Source organism: Limulus polyphemus, unplaced genomic scaffold, assembly GCF_000517525.1.
Source record: "Limulus polyphemus unplaced genomic scaffold, Limulus_polyphemus-2.1.2 Scaffold2312, whole genome shotgun sequence".
Taxonomy (NCBI): Eukaryota; Metazoa; Arthropoda; class Merostomata; order Xiphosura; family Limulidae; genus Limulus; species Limulus polyphemus.
The window spans coordinates 155,272-175,108 of NW_013667922.1; the positions used below are offsets into that span (position 1 = coordinate 155,272).

Below are 19,837 nucleotides of genomic sequence, written 5' to 3' on the forward strand. Positions count from 1 at the left end.
CTTACTATATACTACTACTAGTTATACTATATAATAATACTAGATCTCAGACACAGTCTGTGTGTGTGTGTGTGTGTGTGTGTGTGTGTGTGTGTGTGTGTGTGTGTATATGTATGTGTAAAAGTTACAATGAGGTTCTAGTTACATAAGTACACATCCCACTGTGTATAATCTATATATATAACACTGGATGAGCTGAAAGTTAAGAAATGCAGTCTTGAGAGCCTTTAAACAAACTTTTAATTATTTATTAGCTCATTTTCATAATATAGAATATCTTGCAAAACAATGATCTGATCAAAGATGATCAGAGCAGGCTGATCACAGGAAAACATGGAGCACACTATGTATTCAGTTTCTATCCCCTTTGTAGCATTAAAACCCCCCAAAAAATCTCATTTTCAAATATCTTAAAAAAATCTTTTTATGTAAATGACACAACAAGCAAATTTAGAGAACTATCTACAATTTTTTTTATATTTCCAAAAATCTAGGTATTTTTTTTATATTTTCACATGGTAGTGTTACAAAACAAACAGGTGTTCAATTTAAACTTGATACATGTAGAAATTCAATATAACACTGTACTTCTTGGCATAGCAGCTCCTACTTTCCTTGTTTTTAATAACAAATAACTCAATTAGTGGCATTCTTGCAAGCAATAATAGCCTCTTCACCAACAGCAGACAATACTGTCACCTAGTGGATAAAATACAAAATCAAGATGGAGTAGTAGTTTCATCAGTGGTAGACTTAAACATGATACTCAAACTTTCAAGCACAAGTCAAAGTTTTTCTTATGAAACTTTGAAATTAAGTCATTTGAACAGATTATTTACAAAGTTGAAAAATTAAAAAAGTACTACATGTACCAAAAAAATGAGAAGGGGGAACTTTTTTTTTAGAGTAATAAACATTCTCAGTGGGAATGTACTAAAGCAGCACTGATGCAAGCAACTAATGTGTTTGAGTGTTCCATAAGTATTGTATACTCTACTTCTTCTTTAACCCATTGACTGCTGATTTGCCCAATACGGTACGGTCTGCCTCCCGCAGTTGAATGAGAGTATGCTGTATACGGTGCGTTTAAAGCAGCCACAGTCAATGGTAAATGTTAATTTAAATAACAACATTGGTTAGAATGTTAAATATCTACTTCTTTACCTTTTTATTGTTATACTTAAAGATTATTTTGCATTTTTACTTTAGTCTACAAATTTAGGACTAAGCTATCCAAATCTGTTGTTAAGGATTTATGGCTTAAAATATCTGTAATAGTAAAAGTACCAGCTAGTGAAACAATGTATTCTAATCTTTATAAGCAAAAAATGTATTTAACTTGTAACAGTCATTACCAGGTTAATTTTTATTTTTTGATCAAAATAGGTAGCTTGCTGCTGAAGTAAATATTAATAACATAATGCACACAAGTATATGTTATAGCGACTGGTTACGCACACATCTTTCACATCAATCTGACTTAAAATTTACTAACTTTAGCACATACATTAAGCAAGCAATTAATTTAAATTCCCTTTTTTTTATCACTGGTTAGCTTGTTTTTTGTTTTTTTTTAATTGTTCTAAGCAAACAATTACTCAGTTACAGAACTGTTAACTGTTCCCATCCACCAGTAAGCCTATTTCTTTTTTCTCTGGTAATTCTAATTTTAGTATGGCTTTTTAATTTTTTTTGCTTACCTATTACTTAAATTTATGTAACAGAAAAATAGGTGTTCAAATAGGGTAAAATTAATTCTGTTTACACTTTGATGACTTTTTAAATTAATTAGTATATCAACACTACAGACGGTAAAGGTTGTTAACTTATCTTTTGAAGTTTACCCTATGTTTTGATATAGGTACAGGTATGCTTTTCAGCACCAAGATATCTCTAAATCCATTTTGAAGTTTGAAAGTAGCCACCTCAATGCACTTTTAACAAACGATTATGAAGAAAAAATAAATACCAACCCTTTTTTTTTATTGATTTTTAGAACTTGAATTTTGACATTGCAAAATAACTAAATACTAAAGCTTACTCATTAAATTGTTTGTTTGTAATTAAGCACACAGCTACACAATGGGCTATCTGTGCTCTTCCCACCACCAGCACATTACATTCCACCCTTTCATTACAGGCTGGGTGGAATCCACCCAGCTCGTAAACACAAAAGTATCCATGAGAGTAATTATACCATGATTTTTGATAATGTATGCATACCTTTACAAAATTTTGTAGGTTACTGGTAAACATTACAATGCTTTCGTACAGAGAATATCAGGTTTTTAAATAAAGTATTAAGATTTTTTAATTAAAGATTTTCTCATAAATTTTTTCGTTCAGAATGTTGACTAACCAACATACAAAGTAATTTTAACTTTAAGATTAAAAATATTTTTATGCATTAGACATTTTCAATTTTCATATGCGAAATCCTTATAACCTCCAGATAATTAAAAAAATTTTTTTTAAATTTATATTTTATCTGTTATTTTCAGCACTGTATCTCTGTACGTTCAATTTCAACAACTTTGTAACCTCAATACAAAAATTAGGAATAAATATAAATTATGCAATGCTTCTTTCATTCTAGAACGACTACAAATAACATGAAAACAAAAATGTTTAGTCTAAATAGCTTAAATTTCAGAACATTATACATTTATATATATATATTTATTTTTATTATATTGACCTTTCACAGCCTTGCCTGGCTAATATTATCGAAGTTGCAATGATGCAGCTCACATGCACTAATGTTACTGTATCCAAGATTACAAAACTGGCCTTTACAAAGCAACTGGTCTTGGCTGTGGTTTAGTGGACTAGTATTTTGTAAAATACAGTCACATTTCACATATAATACATTATTATTATTTACAAATAAGTTCTTTAAGTTACTTTTCTTAAAACATAGAACAGTAAATAAAGAATTATAGAAAATAATTATATCTTTCAGTTACAAACTTTACACTTGTTTGCTGCTGCTGTAGATTGCCAAGCCTTATCAAATTTCATATGTGGACGATGTGAAACGAAATTTTAGGTTTTATATATACATTTGAAATAACCATAAAATCATAAATTAATATATTGATACCATAGAATTCCACTATAATTTATCAAGCTTAAGTAACTAAACTGTGTTTGGGTCTAAAACAAATATGAAATTTTGAGCAGACTAGACTCATCTTACCATCTTGATATCATAATACTTCAAAATGGCTGAGAAAGCCACTAGGGGGGGACATTCTGAGCTTTTGATTGATTATTCACATGTCGGAGACAGAAGTACATATGGGAGTGTTTCCAAAAATGGAAAGAGGTGGACAGGGCCACTGTGTGTGTGTTTCAGTACATGAGGATATCTCAGCAAATAAAAGAGACAGTAGGAGGTTCGTATTTTATATTCTAGCTTGTCAATATCAGTAATTTGAGTTCCTAATTCACAAGAAACTATAGACTTAGTATTTTCACATCTCAAACATCTAATTTGAACCAGTGCTGCATTCGTCATACCACGTGACACACAAAAATCAATATTTAGGATTTCTTTTTTTAATATTTACTATTAAATTAAGAAATTAACTAAAGGATCATACTAAATTTGAATTATAATTTACAATTTGATACCAAACTTATTAACATACATTCATAAAATAGTAGTTCAATAAAATTTTGAATGAGAGTCTACAAATGCGATGACATGGCCTTTGACCCGTAGAGATAGGGTTAAACTAGACAATTTTGAGTGTGTGTGCTAAATACAAAATATTTACTAAAATGCAGTAATAACATCCCAAAATGCGTAGTATATTAACCTGTTGAAGTACTGACTAGAAAGTAAGAGGAAATAATTTAGATTTTTTGACAAATCTCAAATGGAAAGACCCTGTATTCTACATTTTGCGTGCAGGTTTACCTAACAATGGTAGCAAAATGAGAACACCTTGTTATACACACACGCACCAAAATAAAACTATTTACACTTATTTGTAGCAAGTATGTGTTCCAAATAAACTCTTTCTCTCAACACATTAAAAAAACATCATAATGGTGAAAAAAGCCTGAATAATGCGATTGTTTTAGATTTATGACAATAAGTAAATTTTATAATATAGTGAATTCAGCTACTTACAATAACAGATGCATCATCTTTACCAAAGTCCTCTCTTATTTTTTGTCCCAGTTCTCCATCTGGTAGTTTCAGATCATCTCGAGTATCGCCTTTGTCATCCATCAGTGAAACATAACCATCATCGCTGATGTCAATAAGCTATTTGTAATTTAGGAGAATTATGTGACCAGTGAAAAAAAAAGTTCAGAACTATGCCTAAAACTTATGTTTTTATAAAACACAAATCACTTTGGTTTGGCGTTCAAAATAATTATCAAGTGCCATGAATGATTTTTTACATGTATAGTTAAACTCAAGGTAATACTGAATCAAATTTCAATCATTTAGAATTCTTGGCAAATAAAATTTTAAACATCTCATACATTTAAATGAAAGCCTGACAATTTTTATATAAAATTATATAGTTGTAAATGTTTTTGTTATTAAGATTTGAATTACAGTTGAATCTTTAATCAACTCTAATAAACCTAATTTATTGATTTTCCAGCAAACTAAATCTATCTTACGAAAGATAAATTATTAAAAAGACTAAAAAAAAAGAAGAATTAGTATATTTCTTAACCTCTAGAAAATGTGCTTTGCATCGGTAATACAAATAGCAACTTATTTGTCACTTTAAGAAAAAAACATTTACTAATTTTCACACAAAATACTAAATCACTTCATCACTAGTTGTTTCTCCTTTCAATTTTAATAATAGCATACCTGAAAATCACTGCGATTAACATTGGGAACATCAATGTTATGAGTTGAAGGACACAAATCTTCATATTTTTTATTGGTGTAAATGTCTATGCCAACAAGATGTACCTAGGAATAAAGTTAAAAAATTTAAATTATAAATGGAAATACATTAAAATAAACTATGCATGGTATGGTAACTTCATTATTACATTCTTATTATAGAAAACAATTCTTTAATTATGAGGTTTCTTTATTTCTATAATAGGAAAGCTATGAGTAAAGAAAGTATTAAAAATCATTTTCCAATACTTGAAAGTTATATTTCCCAGGACATGTTATATAATTTTTTCATGATTCTGTACAAACAAAATTGACACCATTGTCATACAATTGAGTAAATGTTTCATTTTTATATCATAAGAAAACAGAGAAAAAAATAAAGTCAATCCAAGTGGTAATCAACTTGTATTTGTTCATTTCAGAGCAAGAATGTCCAGCTCATCCTAGTCTTGTTGTTTCTTCTTTCTTTGAACTGTTCTGTACTTTCCTCAGTTCCACTACATAAATATGACATCTCCACCTGCCTTGACATTCAGATGTCACAAAGGATTTGTTAACATTGACCTTATGAACTCCCCCAGCATTTTTGACTTAGTCATTTGTGTTTTCAACTATAATTTACCAGTTAAGGAAAAACCTGTTTCAACACTGATTTGGCTGTGAGAAAGAATAAGGAGAATTTTCACAATATTCCACAGCTCTTAGTATTTGCTGTCCTCTCCTCCTGGTATACTTAAAAGTAAATGATGATCCAAGTAGCCTGCTCTGTGATTGAATTCCTAGAAAATGCTGATACTTTCATTGTTGACAATTTCCACAACAAGGCATCAGACTCAGATTTACACTGCTATTTTAGCTTCAGTAAGTCTGCTGCAACCTGATTATCTTTAGTTGCCACTTGTGCATAAAGACAAGACAGATTTCTAGCCACCAGTTTTAACTGTCATTTTCTGCAGGAAAGTTAGAACTTCATTCTACAATAAATAAGTAGCCTGTCAGTTATTTCGTTTTCCATTTTCAGTATTTTAAATTGACTGTCAACTGAAAAACTCAAACTTATGATTAATCCATGTTATATCTTCTTTACCCCAGTTTTTAACTTTGCGAGTTTTACAGTTGTGGTTCCTGGCTGTACCACATAGGCCTTCACAAAATGCTTCATTAAAGAAGTTATCTTTTGGAGAAAGATGTCCAAGAAGCTATCATTTTGGAAAAATGACAAGGAGTGAAACAGTTTTACCATAGACTCAAAGGCCATCTTTGCAAGAATCAGAGCATTTCTCATTGTTTTGAAGAAGTTTGATTTTGGTTTGATTAACATCTTATTTTAAAGGCTTGACATACTTCACAACTGAAGGACATATCTCTAGGACAGAAACTACACTTTTTAGTCATTTATACCTATGAAACTTCAACAGACTTGCTAACAGCCAGTATAGTGATAACAATATATCACCAACTTTCATCTCAGATGCTTTTTTTTGCCATGTTTGGAAGTGCTGTGAACAACCCAAATCCCACATGATCCAATGTGTAGTAAGCCTTTTGAAACGACAGACTCACATATTTCATCAGTGATAAGACTATGTGGCTTCCAATTAAGACTGATTGTAAGAATCTACGTGAAATTAAATAAAAATGTAATATCTGCTACAACCACTGCTGATAAGGCCTTTCACCAAATACCAGGATTCATCAGGAGTCCATTCATTAAGATTTGCAACACTTTATCAAGTTCCAAATTATTGTCTTTAATTTTGTAAGTTATCTTAGGCAGCATGCCAATAACCTCTATTCAGGCCAGAAATTCTGAATTTAAGCATTTTGTGATTTGTTTCTTATTCATTACCCAAAGCATAAGTGTATATCCATTTGTTTTGTTCAACCAACTTATCAAACATTGCTAAACTAAGACAAACAGAAACTAGAAGTATGGCACAAGACCAAATAATAATGTTTCCTCTTTCCACCAGCAAACCTTTTTGCAATGGTTGAATCTAGAAATATTTAGGCAAACAGATATGTCAGGTTTTTACAACTTTTATACCTGTAGTAATTGTAAATAACCTTCATAAAGCCTCTGCTGTCAATCACTCATTTATGATAACCACATAAACATTCAAATCTGTACATCTGTAAATAAAAATAAATTGCAAGAACCTTTAAAATAAATGATACTATCATAGCAGTAGAGTAAAACATTAGATAGCACACAATGAGTTCCTACAAAATGGTTAATGCATACTTGAATAGCACCCCTGGCTATAAATAAATTGAAATATTCTGCTTGTTCAACACCTTTTAATTTGGTAGCAATCTATTACTACAAATCTTCAGTTATTTTTCCAGTATAGTTTCAACATATTTAATTTGCATATTACATCAAAAATCACATCACTGGCAGTTAACATTTCACCCAGCTGACGGATGGGTGCAAACATGTCACAAGACAAGCTAGTAAAAATCAGGTCATACGACTTATGTGAACTGCTCAAGATGCTCTACTTAAAGTTGTTAGCAGACAAGTTCAATATATATCCTAAACAGGGATGGATTAATAATGTAACACTAGCTCATAAAGTGATGTTTTTGAGTGTCTTCAAATTTACAGTATATACACTGTTAAATATACTCAAATTATTTATCAAATACCAAAAAATATTGATCAACTAAAACAGAAATATATTTGTGATTACACACACACACACAACTCATTTCTATTTACTTGTATGCATTAGTCTTGCATTTATTTGAAATTAACACTGCATTTAAGCAAATGTGGTTCCTTTGCTTCTTCTGGTAATATATACTCAAATCAACAGTCCTTGTTGTACCAACAGTAACCTCAAGCTCTGTGCAAATGTAATTAAGGAAGAAATATGAAGGTTAAGTAACACCTTTTCTTTTTCATCAGAACATCACTTAAAAATTGTTTAACACTGACCACCTAATTAATCAATTAATTAATTTTTCCTTACAACAGTTAATATTACTAAAAGATAATAACAAATATATTACATTTATAACTATTAATAATTATTATTAATGAACCTTAACATGTTAAAAGGACTAAAATAAAAATTAGAAAACTAACATGTTATTGTCATCCAAAATGGCATTTCTACTCAATTATGGTGAGTTATTATGCATCCTAGCCAGTTTCATGTAATACCATAGTGAAGATTTTCCATTAGCACTCTTCAACAACCTTAACATGTTGTTATAGAGTGGTCTTGCCAATATTAAAAATACCTATTGATTTGCAACACAAAGGACATCAAGCTTCTTGACCTGATGATCTTGAATGTTCAATCCACTTTCTATAATTGTTATGGGTCATCCATGCATCTTGAAGTTTCGATGCACACAGCATTTTTATACACAAGTTATCCCTAGAGAATTTTAACTCTGTAAATATACTGGCAGAATTCCACCCATCTTGGTAACACTCAGATTTTTCCATAAGTGTGAAATCTAATTCTTAAACAACATGTTTTACGAAGTTAAAAAAAATATACACTTCAAATAAGGTATGTTCAATTTCTTATGAAATCTTAAGTTAAATTTTCAGTTATATCTATCAATATTCCATAATTCATGAAAGTTTTATAATTCTATATTTTATAAAAGTTTTTATTTGTTTTGTAGATTATTTCATTACTTATATATATAAACATACATTATGAATAAGTGAGCACCACAGCATGACATCTGCAAATTACAACACAGCTCTGCTACTGAAATACACAATTTGTTTACTTACAAAAAAGAAGAAAGAAAGAAGAGAGAGAGAATTTATAAAATTAAAAAATTATCAAACAAAAAATAGAGGCTTTAAAATAAATATTCAAGATGCATTATAAGGCCAAGAAAATGAAATACTAAGATTTGGTTTGTTGTGAATTTCGTGCAAAGCCACATGAAGACTATTTGGGTTATCTGCCTAATTTAGCAGTGAAAGGCCAGAGAGAAGGTAGCTAGTCATCACCACCCACCTCCAACTCTTTTACCAATGAACATTGGGACTGACCATTACCTTATAACGCCCTTATGGCTGAAAGGGTGAGCATGTTTAATAGGATGGGGATTCAAACCCGCGACCCTCAGATTGCAAGTCAAGCTCTCTAACCACCTGGCCATGCCAGGCCAAAATATTGAGAATTCCATAACTTCCACAACATGTATGAACACTACAAATAATTCTCTTATTCCAAGTTCCAGAGATTCATTTCATACTTTAATTAACTTTTAATGATAAAACACTAAAAACAATCAAAACATTGCTTCTTGATGTATATGATAAACAATATAGCATACACAAAACATCTATAATGTTCTGTATGAAAGATTAGCCTATACGACACAACAAAAACTAATGGTAATGGTACATAGAACAAATTTACTACTCACATCTTAGGACAAGTGTAAATTTAAAATGAATAGTCTGAACTATGTGTGTCAGTTGAAGTGTGTTCACTAACAGTCAAATTACATGTATGTGCATTTATCAGGAAGCATGATGAGTAAATACACTTATATAATTATGGGTGCATTATCATAGCAACGTTTTGCATAAAATGTTCTCCTACATGTATCCACAAGCAAGGATCGAAATATTACATTCCCAAGGAATTTAACTTTGCTTAAGAAATTTCATCTTTTTAGTTAGCTTTCCTGATCAGGAATGCATGGTCTATCCATATTCCTTTACTTATGACCAATGAAAGTGAATATATTGCATGGATTAAATTTTAAGAAATTCACGAGGAAATGCAACTTAATACGAGGAGATGTAATCTTCCTGATAGCTTTCCCTCTAGTGAATGTAATTTTATTTCATTATTTCTATTTCTGCTATAAGGGAGCATGTTGAGTAATTATTAAATTTAAGTTTCATTGTTTCCGGACCTTCTAAAAATTATGTTGGTCAACACAGTTGATTCTAATCAGTATGAGACTGACGACAATTGAACCCCCACTACACTTAGGAAGTTACCTAGACATAGCTAAGCATTCTAAACATTACAGAAGTTAACAATTACTACTTTTGCACAATAAATGACAACAGATTGTGGAACAGAAGCAAAGAAATAGACTTTCAGTTTTCAAAACAAAAGTAAGTTTTAATGCCATGTACAATCTTTGTCCCACAAAGTCTATCAACAGACAAATAGTGCTTTGCAAGTAGTATAAAGCAAAGCAATAAAAAACAACTACACTGAATTTTATTTTTAGCAAGAAGTAAAACTTAGTAAATAATGTGTACCACAACCAGATAAGCCACTGTTCACTTGCATCACAATCAAAACATCACACAATGATTTAGGGCTAGAATTTTAGTATGTAAAAACCCTTAATGCTTCTCAAATGCTGTTACCTAAAAAATAAAATTGATTTCTTACCTTTGCGTGACCATGTTTTCCAGTTTTTGAAGTGCTCATTTCCATAATTTTACAGGGGCGATTCTTCAGCATTACATAGCCATTTTTACGCAAGGAGGAGCACTGAACTGGGTAAGTGTGTGAAGCACCAGCACTTGCCTTGTCATAAACAGTATCATCTTCCATTTTAATCTATGCTGGTAGCTCTGAAATCAGTGAAGATCAGAATGTATTATCAAATACAACATCCCATAGAAAACTGACATTTACTTGTCTTGAAAACACTTCAAACAAAACTTATGTTCACATCTTCCTGGAACTGTTGACACTATTTGCCCTACAGCACTCTTAAACTTTGTGTCAGTGACTTATATGAGCATCATTAATGTTAACTTATGAACAAAATATGTTACATAGATCAAAGCTAAAAATTACCCAGTAACAAATAGCTAATTCATATCACAACTGATATACCAGGAGTCTAGATATAAGAGTAAGAAAGAAAAACATATACCCAAAAAACAAACTATGGATACAGTACTTTCTGAATTGTCAAGAAATAAAAATTATGTAATGGTAGCTCCTGCTTTATTTATTTATCTTTTAACTATGTAAGTAAGTCCAAGTACGTTAATAGTCTTACCAATTGGGAAAACTTCGCTTGTTAAACAAAAACTTACTATGTTAAACTTCTGAAATTAAGAGAGAGATCAACTTAAAACTAAAATGTTGAGCCTCATGATTTGTTTAACTTATAAACTTAGTTAAGACTTGGAGACTAGCACTACCAGCAGCTCAAACTTCAACAGAGTTCAAGTTCATAATTGGCTCATTAAATTTAGTAGGCTACCATACAAAGGTATGGGGAGCTACAAGTAAAAAAACCAGGTTGGCTCACAAAGAGTTTAAGAGATAAAATTAAAGAAAAGCAAATATAAATTGACCAGTATGACAGGAGATTTAGAACATTATTGAAGATAAAGAAAGTAGGTGAAACAGGAAATTAGGACATAAAAAGGATGTAAGAGAAATGGTTGGCTGAAAATGTAAAAATTAACAGTAAGGATTTCTTTAAATACATTAAGGGTAATCAAAATGTTAGGATGGAAATAGGACCCTTAAAGGATGATAAAAGAAGGCTAGTATCTGTTGATTATAAGATGGCTGGGTTATTAAGTTTTACTTTTTCTTTAGTTTAAGCAATATTCCACATCTTGATCAGTTGATAAATGGAAACAAGTTCAAACAAGATGACTGCATTAATTCTGATCTGGTTAAGAAAAAATTGGGAAGTTTAAAAACGATAAGGCTCCTGGGTCAGATAATATTTCCCCAAGGATTTTGAAGGAGGTTAAAGATTGGATATGTGAGCCACTTGCTAATTTTTGTCAGTCCTTGAATAGTACCAGAGGATTGGAAGTTAGCTAATGTAACTCCTCTTTTCAAGGGAGGTGATAAAAATTGTCCCAGTAATAATAGACCCATTAGTTTTACATCAGTTGTGGGAAAAGTTTTGGAAAGTCTGATAAAAGATGTTTTGCAAAGTCATTTAACAAAGTTCAGAATTTTATTGGATAGTCAACATGGTTTCACTAAGGGAAAAATCTTGCCTTACAAATCTTTTAACATTCTTTGAACAGGTTACTGCTTATGTAGATGAGGGTAAGGGTGTAGATTTGGTGTATCTGAATTTTCAGAAAGCATTTGACATGGTGCTACATGAAAGGTTTGTAAAAAAAATCAACTCTAAAGGTGTGGGAGATAAATTAGCAAATTGGATAGAAGAGTGGCTGGATGGAAGAATGCAGAAGGCTGTTACAAATGGAGTTCAGTCAAACTGGATTAATGTCACAAATGGGGTACCTCAGGGCTCAGTCTTTGGACTATTGCTCTTTTTGATTTACATCAATGACATAGATGAAGGGAGAGTCAATAAATTACTTCAATTTGCAGATGAAATTAAGGTGTTGGGTGTTGCTTAGCTGTGAAGAAGATGCTGCTAATTTACCAAAGGATTTAAATCACTTAGTGAGTTAAGCAAATAAATTACACATAGGTTTTAATTATAATGCATATTGGTTGTCGTAATTTGAATTATAAGTATAATTTGGATGGGAATAACCTTAATAGTGTTACGAAGGAAAGGGATCTTGGTGTAATAGTCGAACAGTCTCTAAAGCCTCCAAACAGTGTTCTGTTGCTAGTGGTGGGGCAAATAGGATTTTAGGTTGCATCTATAGAAATATTGAATACAAGTCTCAAGAGGTTATACTTTTATTGTACAGGTCACTGGTTAGGCCCCATTTCAAATATTGTGTTCAGTCTTGGGCTCCTTACCTTAAGTAAGACATTCAGTTGTTAGAAAGGGTTGGAATATAAGACTTACAACATAAATTACAAATACAAATTAACTATGACAAGTAAATATGATGTAAGGTCTGGAGTCTCACTCAAGGTAAAGCAAAACAAGAATGTTTCCCCTCATAAAATGGATGAAGAAAATAAACCACCTAGCCATGAAAGGTCTTCAAGCCAAATGGGCATCGACACAAGCAACCAGAACTGGCATTAGACCAGTTTTATCGACAGTAATGTGCAGTGTTGAAAATATTCCTAAAAATGCAGTCAAACAGATATGAGACAAGAAAATCTTAAAGAACTAGAACACTGACCAGAAACTACAACCTGTGATGTTTTTACAACCAAACCATCTTTGTCACCCATTAATACATCAAAGTATGATACTACTTGGATAAAAGTCTCATAGATTCACCTATGGTTTTGGACACAACCTGTACGAGTGAAGATGTGCATGATACTGAAAAACTGGTGGCTAGGAATATTCTATTTGTACTTGAATATGCCCAATATATCTATCCAAATCTGTTAGATTCTGAGAAAAAGTTTTGTCCTAAGCCTAACTGAATGCAAAAACAACCAGATATTACCCATGGGATGAGGAGTATCTTGGTGGATTGGTTGGTAGAAATGGCAAAGGTGTATAAGCTACACAAAGAAACGTTGTACCTAGCTGTATTCTACATTGACAGATTCTTTACAAGTTGCAACTGGTTGGAACAACAAGCATGTTTATAGCAGCAAAATAGATTTATCCATTTGATGTAGGTGAATTTGTATAAATATATTACTGACGACACTTACACCAAGAAGCAAGTTTTACGTATGGAACACCCAATAATAAAGATGTTATCTTTTGACTTAGCTGTTCCTACAATTAATTACTTCCTTTAGAGGTTTTGTTATATTGGCCAGGATTCCTGAAATAGTTGAGTATTTGGCTAAGTATTTATGTGAACTGTCCTTGGTGGAAGGGGACCAATATCTTCATTTTCTAACTAGTGTCATAGCAGCTGTTGCAGTTTGTATGACTAATCATACAGGTGGAATGACTCCTTGGGATAAACATTTTGCTACATCTTCTGACTATGCATATGAGGATATTCAAGAATATGAGATGTTTATATGATAGTATTCACAAGGCTCCTAGTTCTCCTCAGCAGGCTATTAGAGGGAAGTATAAATTTTCAAAGAATCACAGCGTCCTTGATGCCACCAACACAAACAATACTATACAAGATCTAGACCTATATATATATATATATATATAAAAACTTCATTCAATATATTCTCAAACAGCTAAAGATAAAAGCCAGCAAATAATTATAAGACACATAATTATAGCATTTATGTGCAAAACCAAGCAGAAACAATGGATACAAATCCTTGAGTTATTTGTTATACAGCATAAACAAGGTGGACTAGTAAGATTAATGTGTTGCCTTCACACACTTTAACACAAACTGAGTAGATCATCATAAAAAATACTTTTCAAAACTTGGATAAGTTTGAAAAATCTACATACAGACCATATCCACCTCTCACACAGCTCTTGGGTGTCCATAGTTGTACTACAAGCAAATTTTGGTACCATTTGGTTGGACATTTTTTAGTAAATATCACAATAATGTTATATATAATACCAACAATAGGGCTTAAAGTAGCAGTCCAAAAACCGGATATACTCATAAAAAGTGGATTCTACATTCAGTCAAATGCAATCGACAGATGTCATCTGCACTGGAGTTTCAAAGAAAATTGACAAGGTGGGTCTTCTAAGGCCTGAGGGATTTGTCTTAGATATTATATTAGTAAAGGTTAAACATTTAAAAGTTAAGCTAACTAGTGAGCCTCCTTATTAGATATCATTTAAAAAGTAGTGTTAAATCATCAATCATGTTCAACCCACATTTGATTTGGGCTGACAGTTTTTATGGCTATATCAAAAAATGTATTTTAAAACCTTCTAACAATTGATGTGTGTGTCAACAACTGTAAAATTTCACTTAGTCACATTGCCAGAGATTAAAATGTTGCAGCTGAGCCACATATTCTTCAATCATGCCAGAAAAAAACAATCTTATCCTTCGCATTAATGGGTAAGTACTAAAAATATGTACTTTTGTTACTAGGTCTTCTTTATCTTTTTTTTTAAATTAGACCTGGTTTGTTATTTTAAAAAATTAAACAAAAAGTGGTACACAAGCCTGAAACATTTGAGAACCACTGGCCTAGGCAACTAACCAAACAAGTTGAAGCTGTGCTCTCATCCCCATTTCCTGATACTTCATCTGGGTATGCCATGCAGCTCAAAGGGTAACAAAATCAGCAGGGCAGGTGATATAATTTGGTTAATCCTAGGTATAGTAACTTTCTGTACTCAGAATCTTGCAATATAAATTATTGAAATGCAATTACTGCAGGCTTAATGATACTCAATAGTAAGAATCTGCCAATCTTTTTAAATGTGTACTAACGATTGTTTTCTAGCACCTGTAAAACTAACCACCAATTTGCTAGTATTAATTTCGGGCTTCACTATATATACTTTTTTTTTTATTAGATTTCTGCTATGGTGATTTTCTTTGCCATTCAAGTAACTACTTATGATGATAAAGCCTAATAAACAATGGCCTTGTTAGCAAAATGAAACATGATGCAATCAATTGCAAAATAACTAAACCTACCTTATCTTCTTCCACAAACAAATATTTTTTTTTATCATACCACAACATCATAATTCAAATGAAATATAAATTTATAAAGGTATATTTTGGAAATGTTAAAAAAATTAATTAGGACTGTATTTGTGGGGAATGATGTTCGTAAACATTTTTCTTCAAGTAACATACCACCAAGCCAAGCATTTATCACTTTTTCTGATAGTTATGCAAGTCTCTATGGAACTGGTAGCCAAATTGGTTTATATAGTTGAAGGAAAAAAAAAAGCTTTCATTACTTATATTACTTCTCAAAGCTCAGATTGGTTAAAATAAATAAAACTACACTTGTACTGAAGCTACAAGGTTCAAATTGACACTTTTTTTTTGTTTGAAATTATTTTGAATTTCTTCCTAGAGAGTACAAGTGCTGTATGATGTTCATAAAAAATAAAGAAAATTCACAAACACTAGCATTTCTGCTCCAGGTGTACTGAAATCAACCCAAAAACAAAATTAGCATTTTTATGCACAAAATTAAAACTTATTATTCAATAAACTTCAATATAATTTTTCTATATATTATATATATAATTTTTTTAAATTCCTTCATGCAATTTTGCTCTCAGGCAACGGGTGCTTTTTGTTGCCAGTGTGCAAAACTTTTAGGTATTTCAAACTGCACTGAGAATGTTGATGCAATATATAATTATCAAGATCAATTTTAAGTTCAGCAGATATTTGGCAAATTACATTAAATTATAGTACATGCAAGGTAATGCATATGGATTATCATAATTTGAATCACACATATAATACAGGTGGGAACAACTCAAAAGCATGATTGTAGAAAAGGGATTGTGGTATAGTGATGGATAAGTCACTCAAACCCTCAAGATAATGCTCTGTTGCTAGTAATAAAGTTAACAATTTTTAAATACAGTTACAGAAAAAATGATAAGTTAAACAAGTAAGGTCTCACTTGGAATACTGTGTACAGTTTTAATCTACTTATATAAGAAATGATACTGTTTCATTAGAATGGGTTAAGAGGATGGCTAATATAGTGATTCTAGGAATAGGAGTTATATTAAAGGGATAGAATAAGATCTTAACTTATTTTCTCTTTATAAAAAGAGAGAAAAAGATAATCTTGTTTAATTAGAGCTGGGTAGTTAATTCGATTATCTATTACACTGATTAGTCATGTACACTACTCAATGGAAATTGATTAAGTTAATTAGTATCATAGTCAACTATTCAAATCATCATCCTTGAATTTTCCAACTGTCATTCAATGCAATTAATTAATCTACCCCCCCACCCCCGATGTGCTTCTCTTAACTAATCTTCTAAAGTATATCCTATCAAAAGCTTTACCCAAAATACCTAATAATTTATTTTGTCTGAAAACAGTGTAATATGACACCTATAATAATTTCAAACCTTAGAATCCCAAGGAATTTTTAATCTCTCCTTTATTTGTTATGAAGCATGTAAAACATATGAATTACAAAACTAGTATTATTTACATTTTCTCAGCATGTCTGCATACGTATTCTATGAATACTCCAAGTATAGGATTGATATCAATAAAAAAAAAAAAAATTAGAAAAAAATTAAAACTGCCCACAGATAAATATATCTTTGGCAAAAAAGACTAATTAAAACCAAACACCTAAAACACTAATTCACTTGACCTGCAGAAAAATTAATAAATAAGAAAAGGGAAGAAGAGGTTCCAAACCTTCTTTTGGTCTTTTAAGGGTTAAGCTAGAGCTTTGCAACCAACTTACTTGTCTACTATTCTTGCCTACCTGTCCTTAATCTTCTAGATCTACATATATGAAAAGAAATGTAATAATAATAATGTGTATTTTTTATGTAAAAAGACACCTTCAGGGAAACCCAACCAAAAGTAGTAATTCATGATAACTTTCAAGTGCATAAGCCTAACTACTTATAATTCTTATGTAATCTCAAAATCCATGACCATATGAAACAATTTTACATTGGGCTTGAAAAGTATTCAAACATGATTTAGAAGTTACCTTAAAGCCAGCCAACATTAAGCTACTTTGTACCTATTTTTTTTTTTCAGTTTTGACTTGGATGTTTTCAGTAAGGTTGAGTCTAGTACAAAGCTGCAAAATAAAAAAATCAGCACTACACATGCTTAATAATTAATATTTTTAAGTGTGAAATACTAATCATAACTTTATATGACAATAATTAAAGAAATCCCAGCAAAATGAAAAAATTCATACCAATTTATTGAATGTTTGTGACTCATAGAGCTGTATTACTGAAAGGATGGGTGTCATTAAGGTCCAAAATAGCACACTATATTGAATAGCAATGGTATGGAGATCTCAAATGATAACAAAGGAGCATATTGGTAACATTAACAAGACATGTACAATAAGCTTTTTTGGTAATATGGCCCATAATTGTGCTTTAACAAGTTTTGAGCATTACAGAATCCTACCTTGCTAGAGATAAGAACAAAGCTTCTGTCCTGAAAATTATGAATTGTTTGGGCTTCTAAGCCAGCACCAAGTTCTTACAAGACAAGGGTTTCAGAGCTGAAATGTGCCACATTACTCTGAAGAGCAAAAGTAGGAAAACCATTCCAGGATGATAATCAAGGCCAGATGGGTTGAGTCTGTGAATAGGAGTATTAGAGCCTTGGATAAATGTCATCTAGCTTGCAAATTCTTTACACTGGATTTTACAAAAGGATGTTTGTGCATTACCATTAACATTGATCAACAAACAAAAACAAAACAAGACTTGTACAAAAAATATTGCCATTTTCATTCCAATCAAAAGACATGCAGAAAGCAATTGAACAGAGGATAGCCTCATAGCTCACTATGTGGCTACATAAGACTGAAGCTCAATTAATTTACTTTTCAATACTTCCACTATCACCAGGGCACATCCTGCAAATTCATTACCACATGGGCAGCATGTGCATTAATGATGGAGCTGATAACTGGAATTCAGCTGATGTGTGATGCACATGATTAAATAAATAAATAACAATACTGAACGTTTTTGCAAGAACTGCAAGGATTACATTAAGGATTTAAGTTTTATTGCAAGTAGATATCATGTAATGTATATATAGTACGTAATAAAGCTGATATTTTACCTATCATTTGGTGCCAATTCTGTCACACAGGCTGCCATACTATTACTAATGTCGTGATGATATATGGTGGTTCAAATGTTTTCATCTAAAGAATCACCATATTATCAATTTAAATTTCAATAAATACAAGTTTATTAACTAATTAAGATCAACTTACAACTTTCCTCTGTACCACCACCAGTTTTTGAACTGAAGAAATTAACATCAACAAAGATAACAATTAACATACCGGTTCGCACATGTTAGTCTCTGCCATCTTGAGAATTTTGGCGTTCTAATGATATAACATGTAATAAACGATCTGCCATATCTTTCATCAGGCCCATATTTGTGCAAATTGTCATTCAAAACTAATATGGGCTATTTCAGGCCCTTATTAACACCCATACTTTGCATTTAGTTTCTTCCAATATGGCGGCCTTTCACCACGATGACAAGAAAGTTAGGCTTAAGCAAGAGCGTTAATCATTAATTTTACAATTATGTGTTGATTTTTTCACAGTTATTATAATATTTTCCATTCGCATTGTGAAAACACAATCATAACCCTCATTACTTGGAAAAAGTAATCAAATGTATGAACATTAAAAACAAGTAAATTACTTCGCACATTGTAAGAACTTACATGTGACTCCTCCTGGCGCCAATGTATAGACAAGGTGGTTGTAACTCAACGCGTGTTTTCGGAATTGCAGGAGTTGTGAACAAGTTAATGCAGTAAACACAGCGTATTGGTTATACAAATTCAGATGGCGCTTTGGTGAAATATATGTTCAGAGAAAATTGTATTAGCACGTGTATTTAAAAATCAAATATAACGTATATTGATTAGAACAAAATAATATGGTTCAGACTAAGTGATACATTTTGAAAAAGTATAAAATAAAACAATACTTATCATTAATAATCCAAACATAACATTATTTCATGCAAATGGTATTTTGTAAATGTCTTATGACAAGTAAAATTGTAATTTTTTAGTTATATTCAATACCGACAATTGCTATTTAACTGTAAAATAAAAGGCGCGTCTAATGATCGGTATATGCATTTTTAATTGTTAACAGACAATAAATTTTAATATATGCGGTAACGTAAAGTCAGTAGTTGTGCCTTCTTTCTATTTAATTTGTCCCCTGAATGGATAGTGTTAATTTCCTGGACTTATAACACTAACATCCGGAGTTTGTTTTTATGCGGTGGACACAGATAGTCCAATGTGGCTTTGCTCAAAAACAAACAAACCTATTTAATTTTATCAAAATTAAAGACCTAACTATGGTTTGTAAATTCTTATTATTAGTATTTGTTTATTACCAGTGAAAATAAAAGTATTTAGAGCGAGTATAATCATTTTACTTATTTATTGCTGATTATTACTGTCAATACCTGAGAT

The 19,837-nt window shown here is 31.4% G+C and overlaps 1 protein-coding gene and 1 pseudogene across 5 annotated transcripts; one reads left to right on the top strand and one right to left on the bottom strand.

Moving 5' to 3' along the window:
• Positions 1–226: 226 nt before the first annotated feature.
• Positions 227–19,174, bottom strand: LOC106466589 (eukaryotic translation initiation factor 5A-1-like). Of its 5 annotated transcripts, XM_013926882.2 has the most exons (6): positions 19,067–19,085; positions 17,773–17,949; positions 10,288–10,472; positions 4,847–4,951; positions 4,142–4,279; positions 227–699 (listed from the first exon to the last, which is right to left on the bottom strand). In XM_013926882.2, exons 3-6 carry the CDS (start codon positions 10,450–10,452, stop codon positions 637–639), a joined length of 471 nt encoding a protein of 156 aa, XP_013782336.1. In that variant the 5' UTR covers positions 10,453–10,472; positions 17,773–17,949; positions 19,067–19,085; the 3' UTR covers positions 227–636. The 5 variants fall into 5 exon arrangements, with proteins under 5 accessions (XP_013782336.1, XP_013782335.1, XP_022250324.1 ...); XM_013926881.2 differs by lacking the exon at positions 17,773–17,949 and having other exon boundaries at positions 19,067–19,174; XM_022394616.1 differs by lacking the exons at positions 17,773–17,949; positions 19,067–19,085 and adding an exon at positions 18,671–18,693.
• Positions 12,166–13,869, top strand: LOC106466588 (annotated as a pseudogene).
• Positions 19,175–19,837: the final 663 nt, after the last annotated feature.

What these genes read in the sequence shown, in the direction of transcription:
- LOC106466589 (XM_013926881.2), bottom strand. Translation starts at nt 10,452, where the DNA reads ATGGAAGATGATACTGTTTATGACAAGGCAAGTGCTGGTGCTTCACAC. An exon ending in GAAAACATGGTCACGCAAAG is followed by an intron (nt 4,952 to 10,287) that starts GTAAGAAATCAA and finishes CTTTATTCCTAG; the next exon opens with GTACATCTTGTTGGCATAGA. An exon ending in TTAATCGCAGTGATTTTCAG is followed by an intron (nt 4,280 to 4,846) that starts GTATGCTATTAT and finishes AATTACAAATAG; the next exon opens with CTTATTGACATCAGCGATGA.